At 38.6% G+C, this 17,894-nt stretch overlaps 1 protein-coding gene across 1 annotated transcript in view; it reads right to left on the reverse strand.

The window, feature by feature from the left end:
- Nucleotides 1-17,894, reverse strand: part of GUCY1B1 (guanylate cyclase 1 soluble subunit beta 1) — a 44,116-nt gene that overhangs the window by 19,829 nt on the left and 6,393 nt on the right. Inside the window, exons 3-4 of the mRNA XM_080677059.1 lie at nt 8,310-8,410; nt 6,345-6,463 (exon numbers count right to left, since the gene is read on the reverse strand). Of these exons, the coding sequence (XP_080533185.1) occupies nt 6,345-6,463; nt 8,310-8,410 (220 nt within the window). The remainder of the gene's footprint in view (nt 1-6,344; nt 6,464-8,309; nt 8,411-17,894) is intronic.

Below are 17,894 nucleotides of genomic sequence, written 5' to 3' on the forward strand. Positions count from 1 at the left end.
ATGGCAAAAATGAGTGCATACATAATTTCAGAGGCAAAATTTCTAGAACTTAGCTACTTCTTTTTCCTGCTTCCAGGGCATTTAATTAAAAATCCCTAAAGTCCACATAAGTGGGCAGAGTAAGACCTTGCTTTGCAAGTTTTGAGACAGAGAGATGTTTCAGTCTCTAAGAATCTGAGAGGATGGAAAAGCGGGAGATATCTGTTATTTGAGAACATTACTGGTGTTTAGATCTGGAAGAAATCTTAAGATCAGTCCTTGCAAACCTCTTTTTTTAAGGAAAAAAAGGATGGGACACAACATTTCCTTTCTTTTTATTCCTCACACTTCTGAAAAATAAGACCAACACCAACATTTACTTGTGAGAGTCATGTAATTTGAAAAATATTTTAAGTTTTATAAGAAAGGAGTCATCTTTGAATTTGAACATGAGAAATTTAAGCAAGCAAGACCTAAATAAAGTGGAAAACACAACCCCATAGAATGGTCAGCACCAAGGTCAGGGTGCGGGGCAACACGAGGTCAGAGTAAGGAAGTTCACACTTTAACGCTCCTGTTCCTGCCTTTTCTCCTTGGAGCTGCTGCTTGTGAAAGAGCCCTCCCACCAAAAAGATACAGAAAATCTTTTTTTTTTTCTTTTTAAGACATAATGTAAGGCCCAATTTAAAAAAGAAATTATACCAGTTACTAAAATTCTTTAAATAATAATACTTTGAATTACATATAGCTATCATTACCATCTTCTCAAGAGAAATATTTTAGAGAAACCAAGATGGCGGCATAGGTAAGCACCTAAACTGCTGCCTCGCACAACAATTTCAAAACTACAACTAAAAGACAGAACGAACACCATCCAGAACCACAGGAAAGCTGGCTGAGTGGAAATTCTACAACTAGAAGGAAAGAGAAAAGCTCACAGAGAATTGGAGGTACGGCAAAGGGTCTTTGTGCGCGCAGAGAGGAAGGGCGGCTGAGAGCCTGGCTGACTTTCTCTGGCGGGAGGGGGAAGGAAGCCCCCGACTGCACTGAACCCCAGTTCCGACTGCACTGAACCCCAGTTCTGGGCGAAACCCCGTGGACCCAGGCTCATACAGGGGGAGTCTGGACTGTCAGGTAGAGAGAAAGGCACCCGGAGACTCCGAGACCCAGGGGAGACCCGGGGGAGCCCCGGCGGGCAGGGGACTGGAGGCGTGCGCGCCAGTGTGCACAAAGGCTGCGGAGGTTGCCACAGGCTTTCCCTAGGAGAAGGGAGTCGGAAGCTCCTGACTGCACTGAGCCCCAGTTCTGACTGCACTGAACCCCAGTTCCAGGCAAGCCCCTGGGGACCCATGCTCTTGTGGGGGGAATCTGGACTCTCGGGCGGAGACTCAGGAGCCGGGGAAGGCAGAGGTCTGGCGGTGCGTGCGCGCGCAAGGGCAAGGCTGACGGGAAGCCAAGACTGTCTGCTCCGCCCTGAGACTCCACCCCATCCAAGCTGAGCACAGAGGCTTTTGCAATTTGGCAAGTCTGGTCCTATAAGGCTGTCTCCAGCACCGAACTTCTCCCAGCATAGACACAGCTGATCCTCACAGCCAACTGGCCTGGAGGTCAATTCCTCCCAGTGATACCAACAACAATCAAGACTTAACTACAACAAGGCTGTACACACAGTCCACAAAGGGGTGCACCAAGAGTATCCACCTCAGGTAAACTGGGGAGGCCGACCCACTGAGCTATATAGGAAACCTAGCACACAAAGATACTCTACCAACTCAGGGAAGCAGTGAAAATGCGGCGACAAAGAAACAGATCACAAACAAAAGAAATGGAGGAAAACAAACGACTGGATATAGAATTCAAAACCACGGTTATAAGGCTTTTCAAGAATATCCTAGAAAAGGCCGATAAATATAATGAGACCCTTGAAGATATGAAAAAGGACCAACTAGAAATTAAACATTCACTGGCTGAAATAAAAAATATTATACAGAGACCCAACAACAGACTAGAGGAACACAAGAATCAAGTCAAAGAATTGAAATACAAAGAAGCAAAAAACACTCAACCAAAAAAGCAAAGAGAAAAAAAAATCCAAAAAGTTGAAGATAGTGTAAGAAGCCTCTGGGACAACTTCAAGCATACCGACATCAGAATTATGGGGGTGCCAGAAGAAGAGAGAGAGCAAGATACTAAAAACCTATTTGAAGAAATAATGACTGAAAACTTCCCCCACCTGGTGAAAGAAATAGACTTACAAGTCCAGAAAGTGCAGAGAACCCCAAACAAGAGGAATCCAAAGAGGACCACACCAAGACACATCATAATTAAAATGCCAAGGGCAAAAGACAAAGAGAGAATATGAAAAGCAGCAAGAGAAAAACAGTTAATTACCTACAAGGGAGCACCCATATGATTGTCAGCTGATTTCTCAACAGAAACTATGCAGGCCAGATGGGAGTGGCAAGAAATATTCAAAGTGATGAAAAGCAAGAACCTACAACCAAGATTACTCTACCCAGCAAAGCTATCATTCAGAATTGAAGGTCAGATAAAGAGCTTCACAGATAAGAAAAAGCTAAAGGAGTTCATCACCACCAAACCAGTATTATATGAAATGTTGAAAGGTATTCTTAAAGAAGAGGAAGAAGAAAAAAAGTAAAGATAAAAATTATGAACAACAAATACATATCTATAAACAAGTGAACCTAAAAATCAAGTGAATTAAAAACCTGAGGAACAGAATAATCTGGTGAATATAATAGAATCAGGGGCATAGAAAGGGAGTGGACTGATAATTCTCAGGGGGAAAGGGATATGGGGGTGTTCAGGAAGAGACTGGACAAAAATCATACACCTATGGATGAGGACAGTGGGGGGGAGGTAAGGGCAGAAGGTGGGGTGGGAACTGGGTGGAGGGGAGCTATGGGGGGAAAAAGGAGAAACAATTGTAATAATCTGAATAAAGATTTATTTAAAAAAAAAAGATAAATAAATGAGAAATAAAAAAAGAGAAATATTTTAAAGAAAAAGGGCAAGTGATTATAGAATTGCCTGTGTAAAATATTTCACTTATGTTATAGCTCTTAAACTCATGTGTTTTTTCAAAATCCCACTTATATAATACTATATTTGACAATCAATATTATGAAAATATATACCAGCTACTCAAATACTTATCTTCCTTTAAAGTCTTCACTTGTCCATTTAAAAACTGCAGGTTACAGAAATTAATATTTTGGATGTTGAAAAAAACAGGGCCTTTGGAAATCCAAAAGTTAAAAATAAAATGAATGGAGCATTTTTTTCTAAGAAACACTGTAAATAATTTAGGAAAGTATTAGAATTTCACAGCTGTTCAGGAAAATCCTCACATTTCCCAAAATAACACTTTGGACAAACATTTAAGATTTTAGATTGGTCATCAATCCCAGATTGTTCCTGGTGGGCTGGCCACAGTGTTGTGTTATGGAGGCCAAAACCTGGAGCTATCCGGACCTGGAAATCCCACTGCAGGCTGCACAGAGGCCCTGCCAGAGGTACCCCCACATATATGAATTGAGGGAATGGGTGAAACTGCCCATTGAATGAGCCAGTGTTTCCAGCAAACTCTGACAGAATATTTGCAGTATGATTCAACTGAGATTTCTATGCATATTTAAACAGGCCCATAATTTAAACTCTAACTCTTCTCTCAGATTGCATTGGCAGCCTTCGATGCTTATTTTAATTTCATTTCACCTCTGTGAAATCACTGGGTAGGTAAAGAAAATATAATGGAATAATAACGGAACACCACTAAAAATGAGTTGGTAGCTCTGCTGTGGACTGACGGGTTCCATTCCCGAAAGCCATATATTATCTTATCAATGGTAGCCAATACTCAAAGCTCCCGACTCAAGGAAATCAGTCTAGTGTGTGGCTGTCTAATCGTCTATATTCAATCTATGATTTTTCTCTAAATAAAATTACATAGTTTCATCTAAAGGGGGGTTTTGTTATTCTTAATAAAACATTTAATCTTGAGCTACGGTCATATTTGCTTCCTATTTTTACACAAGAGCACATCTTCATAAAAAAAAAAAAAAAGAAAGAAAGAAAGATATTCATTCCCAGATAGACAGATTGTATCTGTGGAGATACCATCATTAAGAGATTATACATGGTCTCTGGCTTCATGAAGTTTACATTCCAGCCCAACAAACAGGAAGTGATAATACAGTATGAGAACAACTAGGCTGGGAAAATAAATATACTATGAAAACAGGAGAAATGCCAATGACCCAGAAGAAGTAATTTGACCAGCAAGATAAACAGAATTTATCGAGGTGAAAAGGAGCATGAACAGTGTTCCAGATGAAGGAAAGAGCAGATGCAAAAGCTCAGAGGATAAAGAGAGCAAGATTAAAAAAAAACAAAAACAATGAGTTATGTTTGGCTGGGCTGCAGAAGAGGAAGAGGCAGGATGTATAGGGAATGTAAGTAGTTTCAGTCATTTTAACTACTTTTTACATTTCCCAATGAGCAATGGGGAATCACTGAAGAGTTTAAGCAAAAAAAAAAATTTTTTTAAATGGTATGATGAGATATATTTGTATTTCAGAAAAATCACTCCAGTCATAGAATGGAGAAGAGATTGGAGGAGTCATGAGAGAGACAGGGAAATGAAGAAAAGTGGTAGAACTCTCAAAATCCGGCTCCATGTAGCTATTGGCTATATCCTCTTGGAACAGGGCAGGCCTGGAAGAGAGAGGAACACACCAGAGGCGGCTTGCTCCCTCACGGCACCATGACAACCTGAGCAGGCGGCCACCAGGAGCCAAAGTACAACAAAAACAATTTGAACATTTGTTGTGCTATGGAAATGTGACCATTGAGAGTAAGATGGAATTAAGATGGGGAAAACGCAAGTTCAGACTTTGTTGATAAGGTGACGGTATTAAAAAAAAAAAAAAATGGAAGATGTATTCCAAAATCCAAAGTCTTAAAATACTTTCAAATATCACCCTTGAATCCATTTAACATAATTCATTTAAATACAGCCTGTTCCCGTTTAATTTACACATCTCCTGGCAGCCACTCCATTTGGAAGTGGCAGCGTTTTTGGACACCAGTAGTTAGGTAAACCCGTGGCCGGCGATCGCAAATCAGTTTCCATCTTGATTTATTGCAGTTTTGAGTTTATAAGAAAAATGTCACTGTGTAAACAACAGACATTTTGATTAAGCACCGAAGTTCTTATTTTGGCTGTTAAATCAATAATGCAGCTGGACTGGAAGTCGTTTACATTCCCACAAAACTGGGCTTCGGCTCAGCTACTATTGCACTGACATCATTTTCCAACAAGATCTGGTGGCTCTCAGCAGCCAGTTTGGAAATATCCTTTACAAACAACCACATAATTTTCAACATTAACACATCAAGAAGAAGGTCTCACAAATGGCCTCTGCTTAAAATAGGACAGACAATCCAAAAATAGTCTTTCATCGCATGTGTGCTTCACTAGTAAAAATCTTGTAAGGTAATTTTAGCAAGAATATAAGACGAAGGCCTTTGGTGATGTTATTTATCTTGTCCTGCACCTGAAATTGCCTTTCCAAGATCTCTTACTTTCCTTTCTGTAGATTAATTAATATGTAACTCAGAGCTATGGTTCTCAAATTTGCTTTGGTGGCAGAGCACCTGAAAGCCAGCGTGTTTTTTCCTAAACAACAAGCTCCCGGTAGAAAGTCATAGATACTGACATATTATTTAATTACGCTATACAAACTAGGAATGCTTTGCAAAAAAAATAATACCATGTTATAGAGCCTACATAAAACCGAAACTAGTATCAAATATGACCATTAAAAATAAAAGGCAGTTGGGCCTGCCCAGTGTGGCTCAGTTGTTGAGTGTCAACCTGTAAGTCAGGAGGTCACGGTTTGATTCCCAATCAGGGCATTTGCCCGGGTTGCAGGCTCGATCCCCAGTAGGGAATCTGCAAGGGACATCCCATCGATGATTCTCATCATTGATGTTTCTATCTCTCTCTCTCTCCCTCTCTCCTTTCCTCTCTGAAATCAATAAAAACATTTTTTAAAAGGCAGTTGGATATGCCACAATAGGCCATGATGAGTTTTTCAAAGAACATTAATTTACAACTTGCATATTTATAGCAATCAAAAGTTAAAGAAAATATATGAAGCAAAAATGCTAAAAATGTATTCAAGACCTAATAACTATTATTTTATTGAATTGGAAAAAATGTCACTGATTCCATTTCAGCAGCAAGACACTCTCATGCAGCTGGCTGAACAACATGACGCTAGAATCTGTGTTTAAGAATCACGAATTCAGCGCTTTTAACAAGACCTCAAATTGCTTACCTGTAGGAATTCTCTGACATTAGATCCCAGGACGCGCAAGATTGTATCATAACCAGATTCTTGACAAAAGACAAAAAACATCTTCCCAAACATTTGGAGGATTTCTCCAGCATTGAGATCTATTTTATAGGTTTGAAAGAATAATAAAAACAAAACATATTATACGTAGACATATAAAAACATATTAATGGGAAGAAGGAAGATAAGTGCATAATAACAAAATGTTAAATATCCTCAATTTTTGTGCCTAATGAATATACATCACATGAAAAATTTCTGGTCAGGACAATACAATGAAATCTGAGAAGACAATATATTACCATGCTAACACTGTACATTTGTACTTAATAGCAAAGCAATCAGTTTCTCAGCTTCCATGACAAACTAGTTAATTTAAAGCATTTTTAAATGTATATTTAATTTAGAATTTATTTTTTCTGAAAAATACAGGAAGATCCTGAAAATCATCCAAAATATACATGATAATATTTTGGTGTAAAAGGATTTTTCTTTATCTAAATACATATATTAATAAGTTGGTTGCATATAGTATGTACCCTAATAGCCTGCTTTTTTGTTTATATCCAATTATTATTTCTTAAAACTTCAAGATTTTTTCTGTAATTTCAATCACTACCTCACTCAACATAGAGATGCAACATTTTATTTAATCAATCCCCTTATTTAAAATGTGGGTTTTTCCAATTTTTGATACTATAAGTAACTCTGAAGTGAAAGCACATAAATCTTAATACAAATAAAACTAATAATTTCCTTCAGAAAAATTCTTCAAGGGTTTAAAAGTTTTTTAAGTGTCTGTTTTATTTTTAAACTCTATCCTTGGCTACACTAGATATTTCATTTTCAAAATTTGACAAATTTATATAAAAAATCATACTTGTTTCAATTTTGATTACAAATGAGATTGGATATTTTCTTATTATTAACAATTTATCATTTTTCTTTGTAATTCTTATATTCTGTAATAGATAGTATTTGCTCTACTCGTTATATTTGGCGAAGCTAAAAGATTCTTTCTATTCTATCCAAGTACTCTGAGAATAAGAGACAGTACTCTCAGAAAGCTATTTTTTTAAACTTTGCTTTCATTGCATAAGTTTTGTCTGATATAGATCTATTTCCTGTTTCTTTTACCAATAGCTAACAAAACTTATAAAAGAGATTTGGGAATCATTTTCTGCATTCCACAATGCAGTAATGTAGTAATTATTACACGTGTGCAATTCTGTGCTGTTGACATTAGTAATGTGTTATTAAATTATTGAACTTATTACATTAAGAAGCAATAACTTATTTTTTCTTCCCCAACATATGGCTTTCTGTGGGGAGGAGCAGAGAGCTCCTCTATTCTCTAAAGAGTTCATAAAAGGAGAAATAGACTGAGCATAGCCTGAACCTAACATTATACGTAAATGTCCTTCCCATCAGGATTGTGTAATGCATAACCTACATCCCTGTATATCCTATATAATACTAGTAAAAGCCTAATATGCTAAGTGTCCGGTTGACTGGTCAGCCGTTCAACCAATCAAAGAGTAATATGCTAATGATATGCTAAGGCCACTCAACCACTCGCCATGACATGCACTGACCACCAGGGGGCTGACGCTCCGACTGGTAGGTTAGCTTGCTGCTGGGGTCCAGCCAATCCGGACTGAGCGAGATGGGCCAGACATGCCCTGGAGCCCTCCCACAGTTCCTCCTGGCTGGCTAACCTCTCACATCTCTCCCCAGCCCCAATCGTGCACCCTGCACCCTCTCACAATCCAGTACCCCTCAGGGGATGTCAGAGAGCTGGTTTCAGCCCTATCCCGCAGGCCAGGCCAAGGGACCCCACTAGTGCATGAATTCGTGCATCAGGCCTCTAGTCACTATATAACGGACCATGGATTCCTTTGCACTTGTGTGTGTAACCTGGCCAAAGGAAAGTCATATTCAACTTACTGAGGACTTTGCTTGCAGCAGCAACCAAATCATAAGTTTTAGAATCGTCGTATATTATTCTGACAAGAAATTGTCCTTCTTCATCTAACTGTGCCTCTTTTCTGGAAAACAAAAATGAGAGAGACAGGAAAAAAGTTGGAATAAAAGAATAGGTGCTATAGTTACAATGATTGCATAAATAATGGTTTTATATCTGAAATATAACTTCTTGTTGGCAAATTTGTTTAAATCAATGTCTTGTACTTAAAAGTCTGGTGGTTAAGATGAAATTATTTCACATCCCCTTCTCCAAATTAAAAGGACATAGGTAAGTATATTTTAGCAGGGCTAACATTTCTATAGTACTTTAATACCCAATCCAACACCTGATATTAAATATAACCAAGAAATAACTTTTGGTTTAATAAATAGTTAGCAAATATTTGTTTAGTCCCTATGTATGTCAGGCATTGTTCTAGGCACTGGGAATACAGTGTTTAGTAAGGTAAAAAAAAATACCTGATTACCTGGAACATTCATATCCCAGGAGGGCAGACAGAAGGGGCATAAAACTCATAAGTGATAAATATAATGGTAAGTTTGGAGAAAAATAAAGCCAGGTAGTGGGATAAGGAATTCAAGTACAATAACTGGAAGCTCACTGAGTAGCCGGAAATTGAGTGGAGTCTGAAGGAGCTCTGGGAGTGAGCCATGAGCCAGCGGGGAGGTGTGTTCTGGGCAGAGGGAAGCGTACATGCAAAGGGCTGAGGAGCTGCCTGGGGAGCTGTGGGAGCAGCAGAGGCTGGGGCTGGAACAAGGCAGGGCAGAGTAGCTGTAAGGGAACGGATCAGAGAGGTAACATGAGGCTGGACATTGGAATGACTCTGACATTTACTTGGAAGAGATGGGGGGTCCTGGCACTTCTGATATGAGCACTGAAACTAGCGGACCTGGTTAAAGGGGTCAATCCTGCTACTGCGTTGAGAATGGACCAAAGGGTCTAGAACAGAGCAAGGAGACCAGTTAGAAGGCCACTGCCAACATTCTGGCAAGAAATGCTGCCGACTCAGTTCAGAGCAGAAGCAGAAAAGGGAGTGAGAAGTGGTCCATGTTGGGATATATTCTGAAGGCAAATTCAACATGATCTGCTGAGAGACTGGATGGAGGGTGTGAGAGAAGGAAAGGACACAAAGATGACACTGAGGTTTTGGCCTGAGCAACTGGATAGATGTTATCCCAAATCAGATAGTAGCTGAATTGGGAAAGACTGTTGGAGGTGGACAGGGGGGTAAGATAAAATAGCTGTGCTTTAAACATATTAAACTTTGAGTGCCAAGTGTACTGAAAACATCTTCTAATATATCCTTAGCTTTTTACATACAGTAGCTCAAAATGTACAGTTTTAATGAAAGGGCTTTATAGTAACTGTGAATAGTTGTCATGAGTGTATACATATATCTATTGTGATAGGACTTGGATTATTTTTTCTCAAACTAGTATCCAAAGTGGAAGGAAAATCTATTGTCCAAAATATTGCCAGCTGTAGAAGAGAAATGACAAGTTCCCAGATACCGTTTCCAATGTTAAATTCACAAAAATACGTGGAGCTTGAATATCAATCTCTGACTCTCAGTCCAAATCTTCTAAATCCTTGTACACTGCCAGGAGAATACGAGAGAAACTAGCCACTATTATTAGGTAAACTTTCAACACAGTAGCTTGAAATAGCTCCTTAAATGCTGCCAAGGCCGGCCACATGGAGTCACAACCACTTTCTCTTCCTCAGGAGCTATGATATCACAGCTGCTGCTCGTGGCTTTACCAATGTCTGCTCAAGGGAACAGTTCCAAATAGTGGCATGTCTTAGGTTCAAGTGGGATGGAGATGGTCTTGAAAAACCCTTCAGAGCACACCATTTATTTGCTGGCAGTTATGCATAGCAGTGCATGTGGGAGGGAAAAAAAAAAACAGCATAATTTTGCAGACACAGAAATTTCAGTTTCAGAGCCCACAATCCAAATGAACTTGAACAAATCAAATAAAGCACCTGAGTATTAAAAACCCTCTTTTCTAAAATGGGAGCAATCATATAACCCACCTTCCACAAGTGTAAAGAGATAAAGTACAAACGTATGTTCTAAGCAGTTGAAAAATTATATATATTACTAATGACCATAGTACTTTCCATATCTATATATTCAAAAATGTTAAATCCTTCTCCCTTTTGCTGCACATACAAAAAACACATCTTCAAAACCCTCAAATCTTTTTAATACTCAAATCAGTGAAATATCCGCAAATCATAACAGTATAATCTACAAACACTGACTTATCTTTTGATAAATGCTATTATATACCTTACACATTTAATTTCCACTTGTATAAAATTACAAAATACTGATGCTCCTTGACTTATGATGGGCTTGTGTCCCAATAAACATCATAAGTTGAAAATATAAGTAGAAATATTTAAGTTGAAAATGCATTTAACACACCTAACCTAGACCACCTTAAATGTGCTCAGAACATTTACATTAGCCTACATTTGGACAAAAATCATCTAACACAAAGCCTATTTTATAATAAAGTGTTGAATATCGCATTTAATTTATGGGCTACCGCATCTGGAAAATGCTGGCAACACAGTGCACTGTAGAGTAAGTACCAGCTTTTCACCCTCGCCACCACATCACTAGCCTGGGAAAAGATCAAAATTCAAAATTTGAAATGTGGTTGCTACTGAATGCATATCACTTTCCTTCCATCACAAAGTCAAAAAATCTTAAGTCAGACCATGGTAAGTCGGGGTCCATTTGTATAAGAAAAAACTTTTAAAAAATCCTCCACTATCCTGAGATACCCACTGTTCATATTATATTCAACTTGTTCATGCTTGAATATACTAGATAATACTGCTTTCAAACCCCCTTTCTTGACTTACTATTTGATAGACATCCGTTTATTTTTAAATATATTTCTATACCTTGGCTGCATAAAATTGTATTCTATACACATTTAAAGTTTTAGTAGATATTTAGATTGCTCTTATTTTTCACAAGTACAAACAATGTTGTGATGAATGTTTAGTAGCTAAAATTTTATATTTCTGTGTAAAATAGGATAAATGCCTGGAAATAGAGTTGCCGATCTGAAGGACATCGATAGACTAATTTTTCTCACGTTGTCACTAATATCTTGTTATGAAACAGCATTGCTCTGCAGCCTGAAATTTCAAAGCCTCTGATTTAGGGCATCCTAATAAAATATAAATTGATTTTAACTAAATATATAATAAAGTACAAATTAGTTCATGCTCTCACTGTGCCCTATTCTGTTTCTTCCAGTTGGGATATATCAAATGACATAAATTTCTGTAACAGTCTCAGTTTCTTGGAAGCACCAATCCATAGTACAAACAGAATACAAAGTCCCTCTAAATAAAATAGAGGAATGGCCGCTTCCTTAGAATCCCCCTAGCCATGAGTCAAGGCACTCTTTCTTTCCTAGCTTTCATTTTACTAAAATAAGCTCCCTTATCTTTTAAGCTTTGCTTCCTGAACTGATCAACCCAACATGCTCCCTGGAGGGAGGCTGAAATATAAATTAAACAGTAGGACATGAAAGGAAATAATCACTTCCATTAAAACTTTCACACTGAATTCCAATGACTTATTCAAAATATTTAGGATTCCTTGTTTATTATATTTATCTTTAAAATCTTTGGGAGCCTTGGGTCACTCTTTATTCTTTCCCACCAATGCCCTCCACCACCCCCACTCCACACCCCACCTCAGGGAAAGGAGTTTTGCCACAAATATTTGAGCATCTATTATGCCCTGGGACTTTTCTAAGCACTTTAAATATACCAATGGACAAAATAAATTTCCCTGTCCTCATAGAGCTTACATTTTAGCTGGCAGAAACAAGCAATAAGCAATAAGCATAATATATGCTCAAATTTTATTACCTATGATGAGGTGATAGATGCTACAAAAGAAAGTAGATGAGGATAAAGGGGAGAGAGCAGGAGCAAGGGGCAGGATGCAATGCTAGATGTAGTCAGCATGGAGGCTGCCTGGAGAAGTTAGCATCCGAGCAAAGACTTCAGGAGGTAAAATTGATCTTTATGACTTAATAATCTTTTGGGACCCATTCCCTTCTTTCTGTAGCCCTTTCTTCATCTTTTTCCCTTATCAGAGGAAAGGCTAATTGGAGGTATTATAATAAACAGTTTAGTGAGACTTGATTTAATACATTAAACTGAACAGAATTTACAGTGCAAAGGGAATCATAAACAATATAATTCCGGGCCACATGGTCATTGAAGACAAACTCTCACCTGGGGAAAAATGGCAAATAATTGCATTCTAGACATTTGTATCTACAATAACTGTTTAAAAACTATTTATACATGAAAATATTTCCAAGTAGCAATTCATTTCCTAGTTACTTTTAGAGATGGTTATTTGTTATAGTTTAAACTGATCATTTATTTGCACCACTTACCCTTCCCCCAAAGGGTTGTGTGTGTGTGTGTGTGTGTGTGTGTGTGTGTGGTAGTATTTTGTGATTTTGATTTATGATTTTTGATGTTTGGTTTTTTAATCACTGGTGCCTATCCCAAGTGCCTGGAGTAGAACATGCATGCATTCAATAAATGCATGCATGCTTTAAAATAAGTGAAGGAATGAATTAGTTACAAATATTTCCCCCATGAGTTTCCAAAGTCTCTACTAAAAATCAAACAATCAAATATTACTGTCAAAATATTGTTCTATTATTTATTTATTTGTAAATAACAAGGTATAGTATGACTGGTGTAGCTCAGTGGTTGAGCATCAACCCATGAAGCAGGAGATCACAGTTCGATCCTGGTCAGGGACATGCCCAGGTGCAGGAGGCAGCTGATCAGTTTCTCTCTCATCCTTGATGTTTCTATTTCTCTCTCCCTCTCCCTCTCCCTTCCTCTCTCTGAAATCAATAAACACATATAAAAGATTTTTTAAAAAGATATACAATTTGTTGGAAATATCCAGGCAACATTTCTAACAGCTCTTCACTTAAGGAGACATTCCTTAATTCCAAAATGAGAATGTACAAAAACTGAATTAATATTCTGAACCTGAGCTCCAGCTATTATACACTTTCCAAGTAAGTTTAGTATTCTACAAGGATTGCTGGCTTTGAAGTAAATACGTTTCCCTTGGAAGTATGAAAAAATGAGTATTCTGCAGTGGGAGATCCTGAATACAGGCATCTGAGAAAGGGGTCTCAGAACAGGGTGTGGTCTCTGGCAGAAAAGGTCAACAGACATCACACAATCAACCTGACCAATGATAGTTCAAACGGGTCCTGATCCTTTAAAAACCCTTATCACAGAGCATGTCCCACAAAAGACAGTATGTAGGTGTCATCTTGTTAATAAATCCTGGGATGTTCCATTGTCGTAAGCTGTAAAGGACATCATGAATGCTGGTTTGTGTCCAACCAGTATTAAAATTAAAATCTACCAATATAAAACACAGATAATAACTATACGCAACATCTTAATTAAAAATGTGTATATATATTTTTTGTGAGTGGGTGCGAAGCATTAATGGCTCTCAGTTTTCAATAACCCAATCCAATGATTCCCAGTGAGCCTGAATCCCTGGAGGGCAGACTCTGGCTTGGGAGAGCTGCCAAGGAGCGAGGCCCTTCACGTGCAGCAATGGCTTCCTGCTTGGGTCCTGTTTCAGTTGGTAAAGGTCAGTCCTTTCGATTCAATGTGTTCGCTCATCCAAGGACTGTAAACAGTAACAGTAAATGCTTGCATGAGTGACATGGGTTTTGGCAAAGTAACATTACTCTTGATGTATAATTGCATTTTTTTCTGACTGTGTTCAGCTTACCACGTGAGAGTTTCATTAGTAATGGCTTGAATTTTGAAACCATATGCACAAACATTTCAAATTAGCCCTCTTCAGTATCTTCAGCAGACAAATGAATTTGCTTATTAGCCACCCATTTCATCATCAACTCGCCTCCTGAGTACATCCGGTCACAGCTCTTCTAAACATAAAACAAATTGCTCAAAATTTCTGAGGCTCTGATTTCCTGCTGCAGATGTGCCAGTTGGTGAATAAAACCACCTTTAAAAATATGATAAGCAGCCTGGCTGTTGTGGCTCAGGGGTTGAGCATCAACCTATGAATCAGGAGGTCACAGTTGGATTCCCAATCAAGGCACATGCCCGGGGTTGTGGGCTTGATCCCCACTAGAGGGCGTGCAGGAGGTAGCTGATCAATATATGCTCATTGATGTTTCTATCCCTCTTCTTTGTTCTCTGAAATCAATATAATAAATAAATAAATATGACAAGCAAAATAACGTGTGCAAGTTCTTGAAAAGTTCAGGGGAGACAAAAACAAAAACGGGTGGTACCAACACACGTCTGTGTTGTCCATCTCCATGCTCAACTGGTTATCTTTGGGAAGGAGAAGGTCATAGGTCCCGCTCTTTGGGGGAAAGCACATAATATGACCATTACAAGCCTATCTGTGTCCACATTCCTGCTCTGATGATTAATAGCTGAGTAGTTTGAGACAGTTTTAAAGTACTGAAGCTTCACTTCCCCTATTTAGAAAATGAGAATAAAAGACATCTATTTTCTATGGTAGTTATTGTGAGAATTAAGTATAGAACCATATGGTAAGTGTCATATATATCTATGAATTATAAAAGGTATATATGAATTACCTTTCACATTTTAATTTCCAGAAAATAGAGCACATGTACATTCATTATATATACATATGTACATATATGTGTATATATATATATACATATAAACATATATATATATATATATATATATATATATATATATATATAGAGAGAGAGAGAGAGAGAGAGAGAGAGAGAGAGAGAGAGAGAGGCTTTCCCCTAGGCCACCAATTTTCAAACAGTGTACCACAAGAATTTTTAACACATGCAACACCTGATTATTTAATCACGGACACTGACCTCTTTTCCCTTAGATTGTCAATAAGAAATGACAACAGCCAACACAACAACAGCCATCTGGTGTGAATGAGTCAAAATTATACCTATTTTTTTGTAAAATCGCCAAAAAACATGTTTTTTGGTGTGCCTCAGAATTTTAGTAATTAGTTTATGTGTGCCATGAGATTCAAAAGTTTGCAAATCCGCTCTCCTAGGCAATAGTTATAATAGTTACATAGAGGCTAGAGTCTAGTGAGACAAGAGAGATAATCAAGTAGTAGAAATAACCTAATTATATACTGTTGCATGTACAGTGAGACATAAGTACGGTTTTGGAGGTAAAGGAAGGCTTCCCTTAAGAAATAACATTAGTTTTGCCATCTCAAAGCTGAGCTGTATTTAAGTTAATGGGAAGGGTGGGGAGAGTGAAGAAAAGGAGACCCTTCTAAGCTCAGGGTCTTGTTATCCTAACACACGTAAAAACTCAGTGTGCAGAAGGAACAGAGAACTGGCCATGGGCTACGGTGCTGACAGTGACTGGGACATAAGGACTGAAAGGTTTGAGTGACTTGAAGATTGACCACAAATAATTTCCATAAAGCAACAATTTCATATTTCATGATTCAATAATGATGGGCAAGTAGATCAGAATATACAATAAAAGCAAAGCTGCAGTAACAAGTAATAAATACTTCCGAGTGTTTACCTTTACTTGGAGTAGAAAATTCTTTGACCTCAATATCTTTGATATAGAAAAAAAGCGTTCAGTTTTGCTAGGCATAAACAAAGGCACCATTTCCCACAGCGTTTCCTTTTTAATGAACAAAGTGGCAAAGTAGCAAATGGAAAAGCTGCAAGTACTCAGGTCTTCTGAGTTGTCAGCCTCTGCACTGGGCCAGCTATACAGATCTCGTTAAGTGTTTTCCTGTTGACGTTCTCAGAGTATCCACCCAGAACTATCACTTTCCAACACCATGAAGAGAAACATTTGCTATGGAAAGAGTCAAAAGGACATTTGTTCCTTGCAAGCTGCACCAATGTCCAGTTAATGTTGGCCATAATTAGGTCTGGGTATGTTAAGGAGAATACAGATTTTCTGATTTGTCCTCTGGTGCTCATTTTAATGACCCACCCAATAACATGCATCTATGATTTTTTTTTTAATTCTCAAAAATTGCAGAATGCTAGGAAAACAAAGACCCAGCTTGAATTCCATGGTTGCCTCAGATCATCAAAGTGAAACCCTGAGATAAGACCAGATTTATCACCTGGGCTCCATACTTCTCACCAGACATGGCCCAGGTTCTGAGAGAGTCCTCTGCAAGTGCTCACTGGCGGGTATGTGAAGGGTTTACAGTCAGATATTTAATTTTACCTAAAAGAATAACTTCAAATGTTGGTGATGTACTTATCAGCTAAGGTACTGTGCCTTCTTTCATCTTTCAGGCTAACTGGCCTATCTTTTTACGGAAAAAAGGTCTTGATCTTAACAATTACCCAGTTTACCTATTTTTTAAAATCTCAATATTAATTTATTTGTATTGAGGAAGTTTCTGGGTACAAAAATTAATATGGTTTCATTTTTGTATGTATACTACATCAGCTCCTATTTCTACCTTAAAAGGAGCAGTAAATGGCACCAAAAGAGCTGGATTGAAGTACTGACTTCAATGATAAAGCTGACTTTATCATTAAAAAAAATAAAATTGAGCCCGGCCAGTGTGGTTCAGTGGTTGAGCATCGACCCATAAACCAGGGGACCAAGCCCACATGCCCAGGTTGTGGGCTTGATCCTCAGGAAGGGGTGTACAGGAGTCAGCTGATGGATGTTTCTCTCTCATCCATGTTTCTATCCTTCTATCCCTTTCCCTTCCTCTCTCTCTAAAATTAATAAATATTTAAATAATAAAATTGAATAAAATAAAAAAACACTGAGCTCACTTGTATGTGGAATCTAATAAGAATAAACTCAGAGAAACAGAGAGTGACAGTGACCAAGGCTTGGGTGTGGGAGAAATGAGCAGCTTTGCTCAAAGGGTACAGACAACCAGTTATAGGATTAACAAGTTGATTATCCTATATAAAAAAAGGCTAATATGCAAATTGACGGAACTGGGGAACAAACGGTACCTATGATGCGCACTGACCATCAGGGGGCAGCCGCTCAATGCAGGAGCTGCCCCCTGGTGGTCAGTGCGCTCCCACAGGGGGAGTGTCACTCAGCCCGAAGCCAGGCTCATGCTGGGGAGTGCAGCGGTGGTGGCGGGAGCCTCTCCTGCCTCCGCCGCCACGCTGATGTCTGACCGCCCACGGGGAGCAGGCCTAAGCTGTCAGTAGGACACCCTCAAGGGCTCCCGGACTGCGAGAGGGCACAGGCCAGGCTGAGCCGCCCCCCGCTCCCCCCGCCAAGCACAAATTTCATGCACAAACGGGCTTCTAGTAGATAATAATACTGTATCATATGCTTGAGTGTTGCTAAGAGAGTAGATCTTAAATGTTCCCACCCCAAAAAGGAAATGGTCACTCTGTGGCAGGATGGTGGTGGCAGTTAATGCTATCTATGGTGGCAGTCACTTCGCAATGTATAAATGTATCAAATCTACACATCGTACACTTTAAGCT

This window comes from Plecotus auritus (assembly GCF_963455305.1).
Source record: "Plecotus auritus genome assembly, chromosome: 6".
NCBI classification, from domain to species: Eukaryota; Metazoa; Chordata; class Mammalia; order Chiroptera; family Vespertilionidae; genus Plecotus; species Plecotus auritus.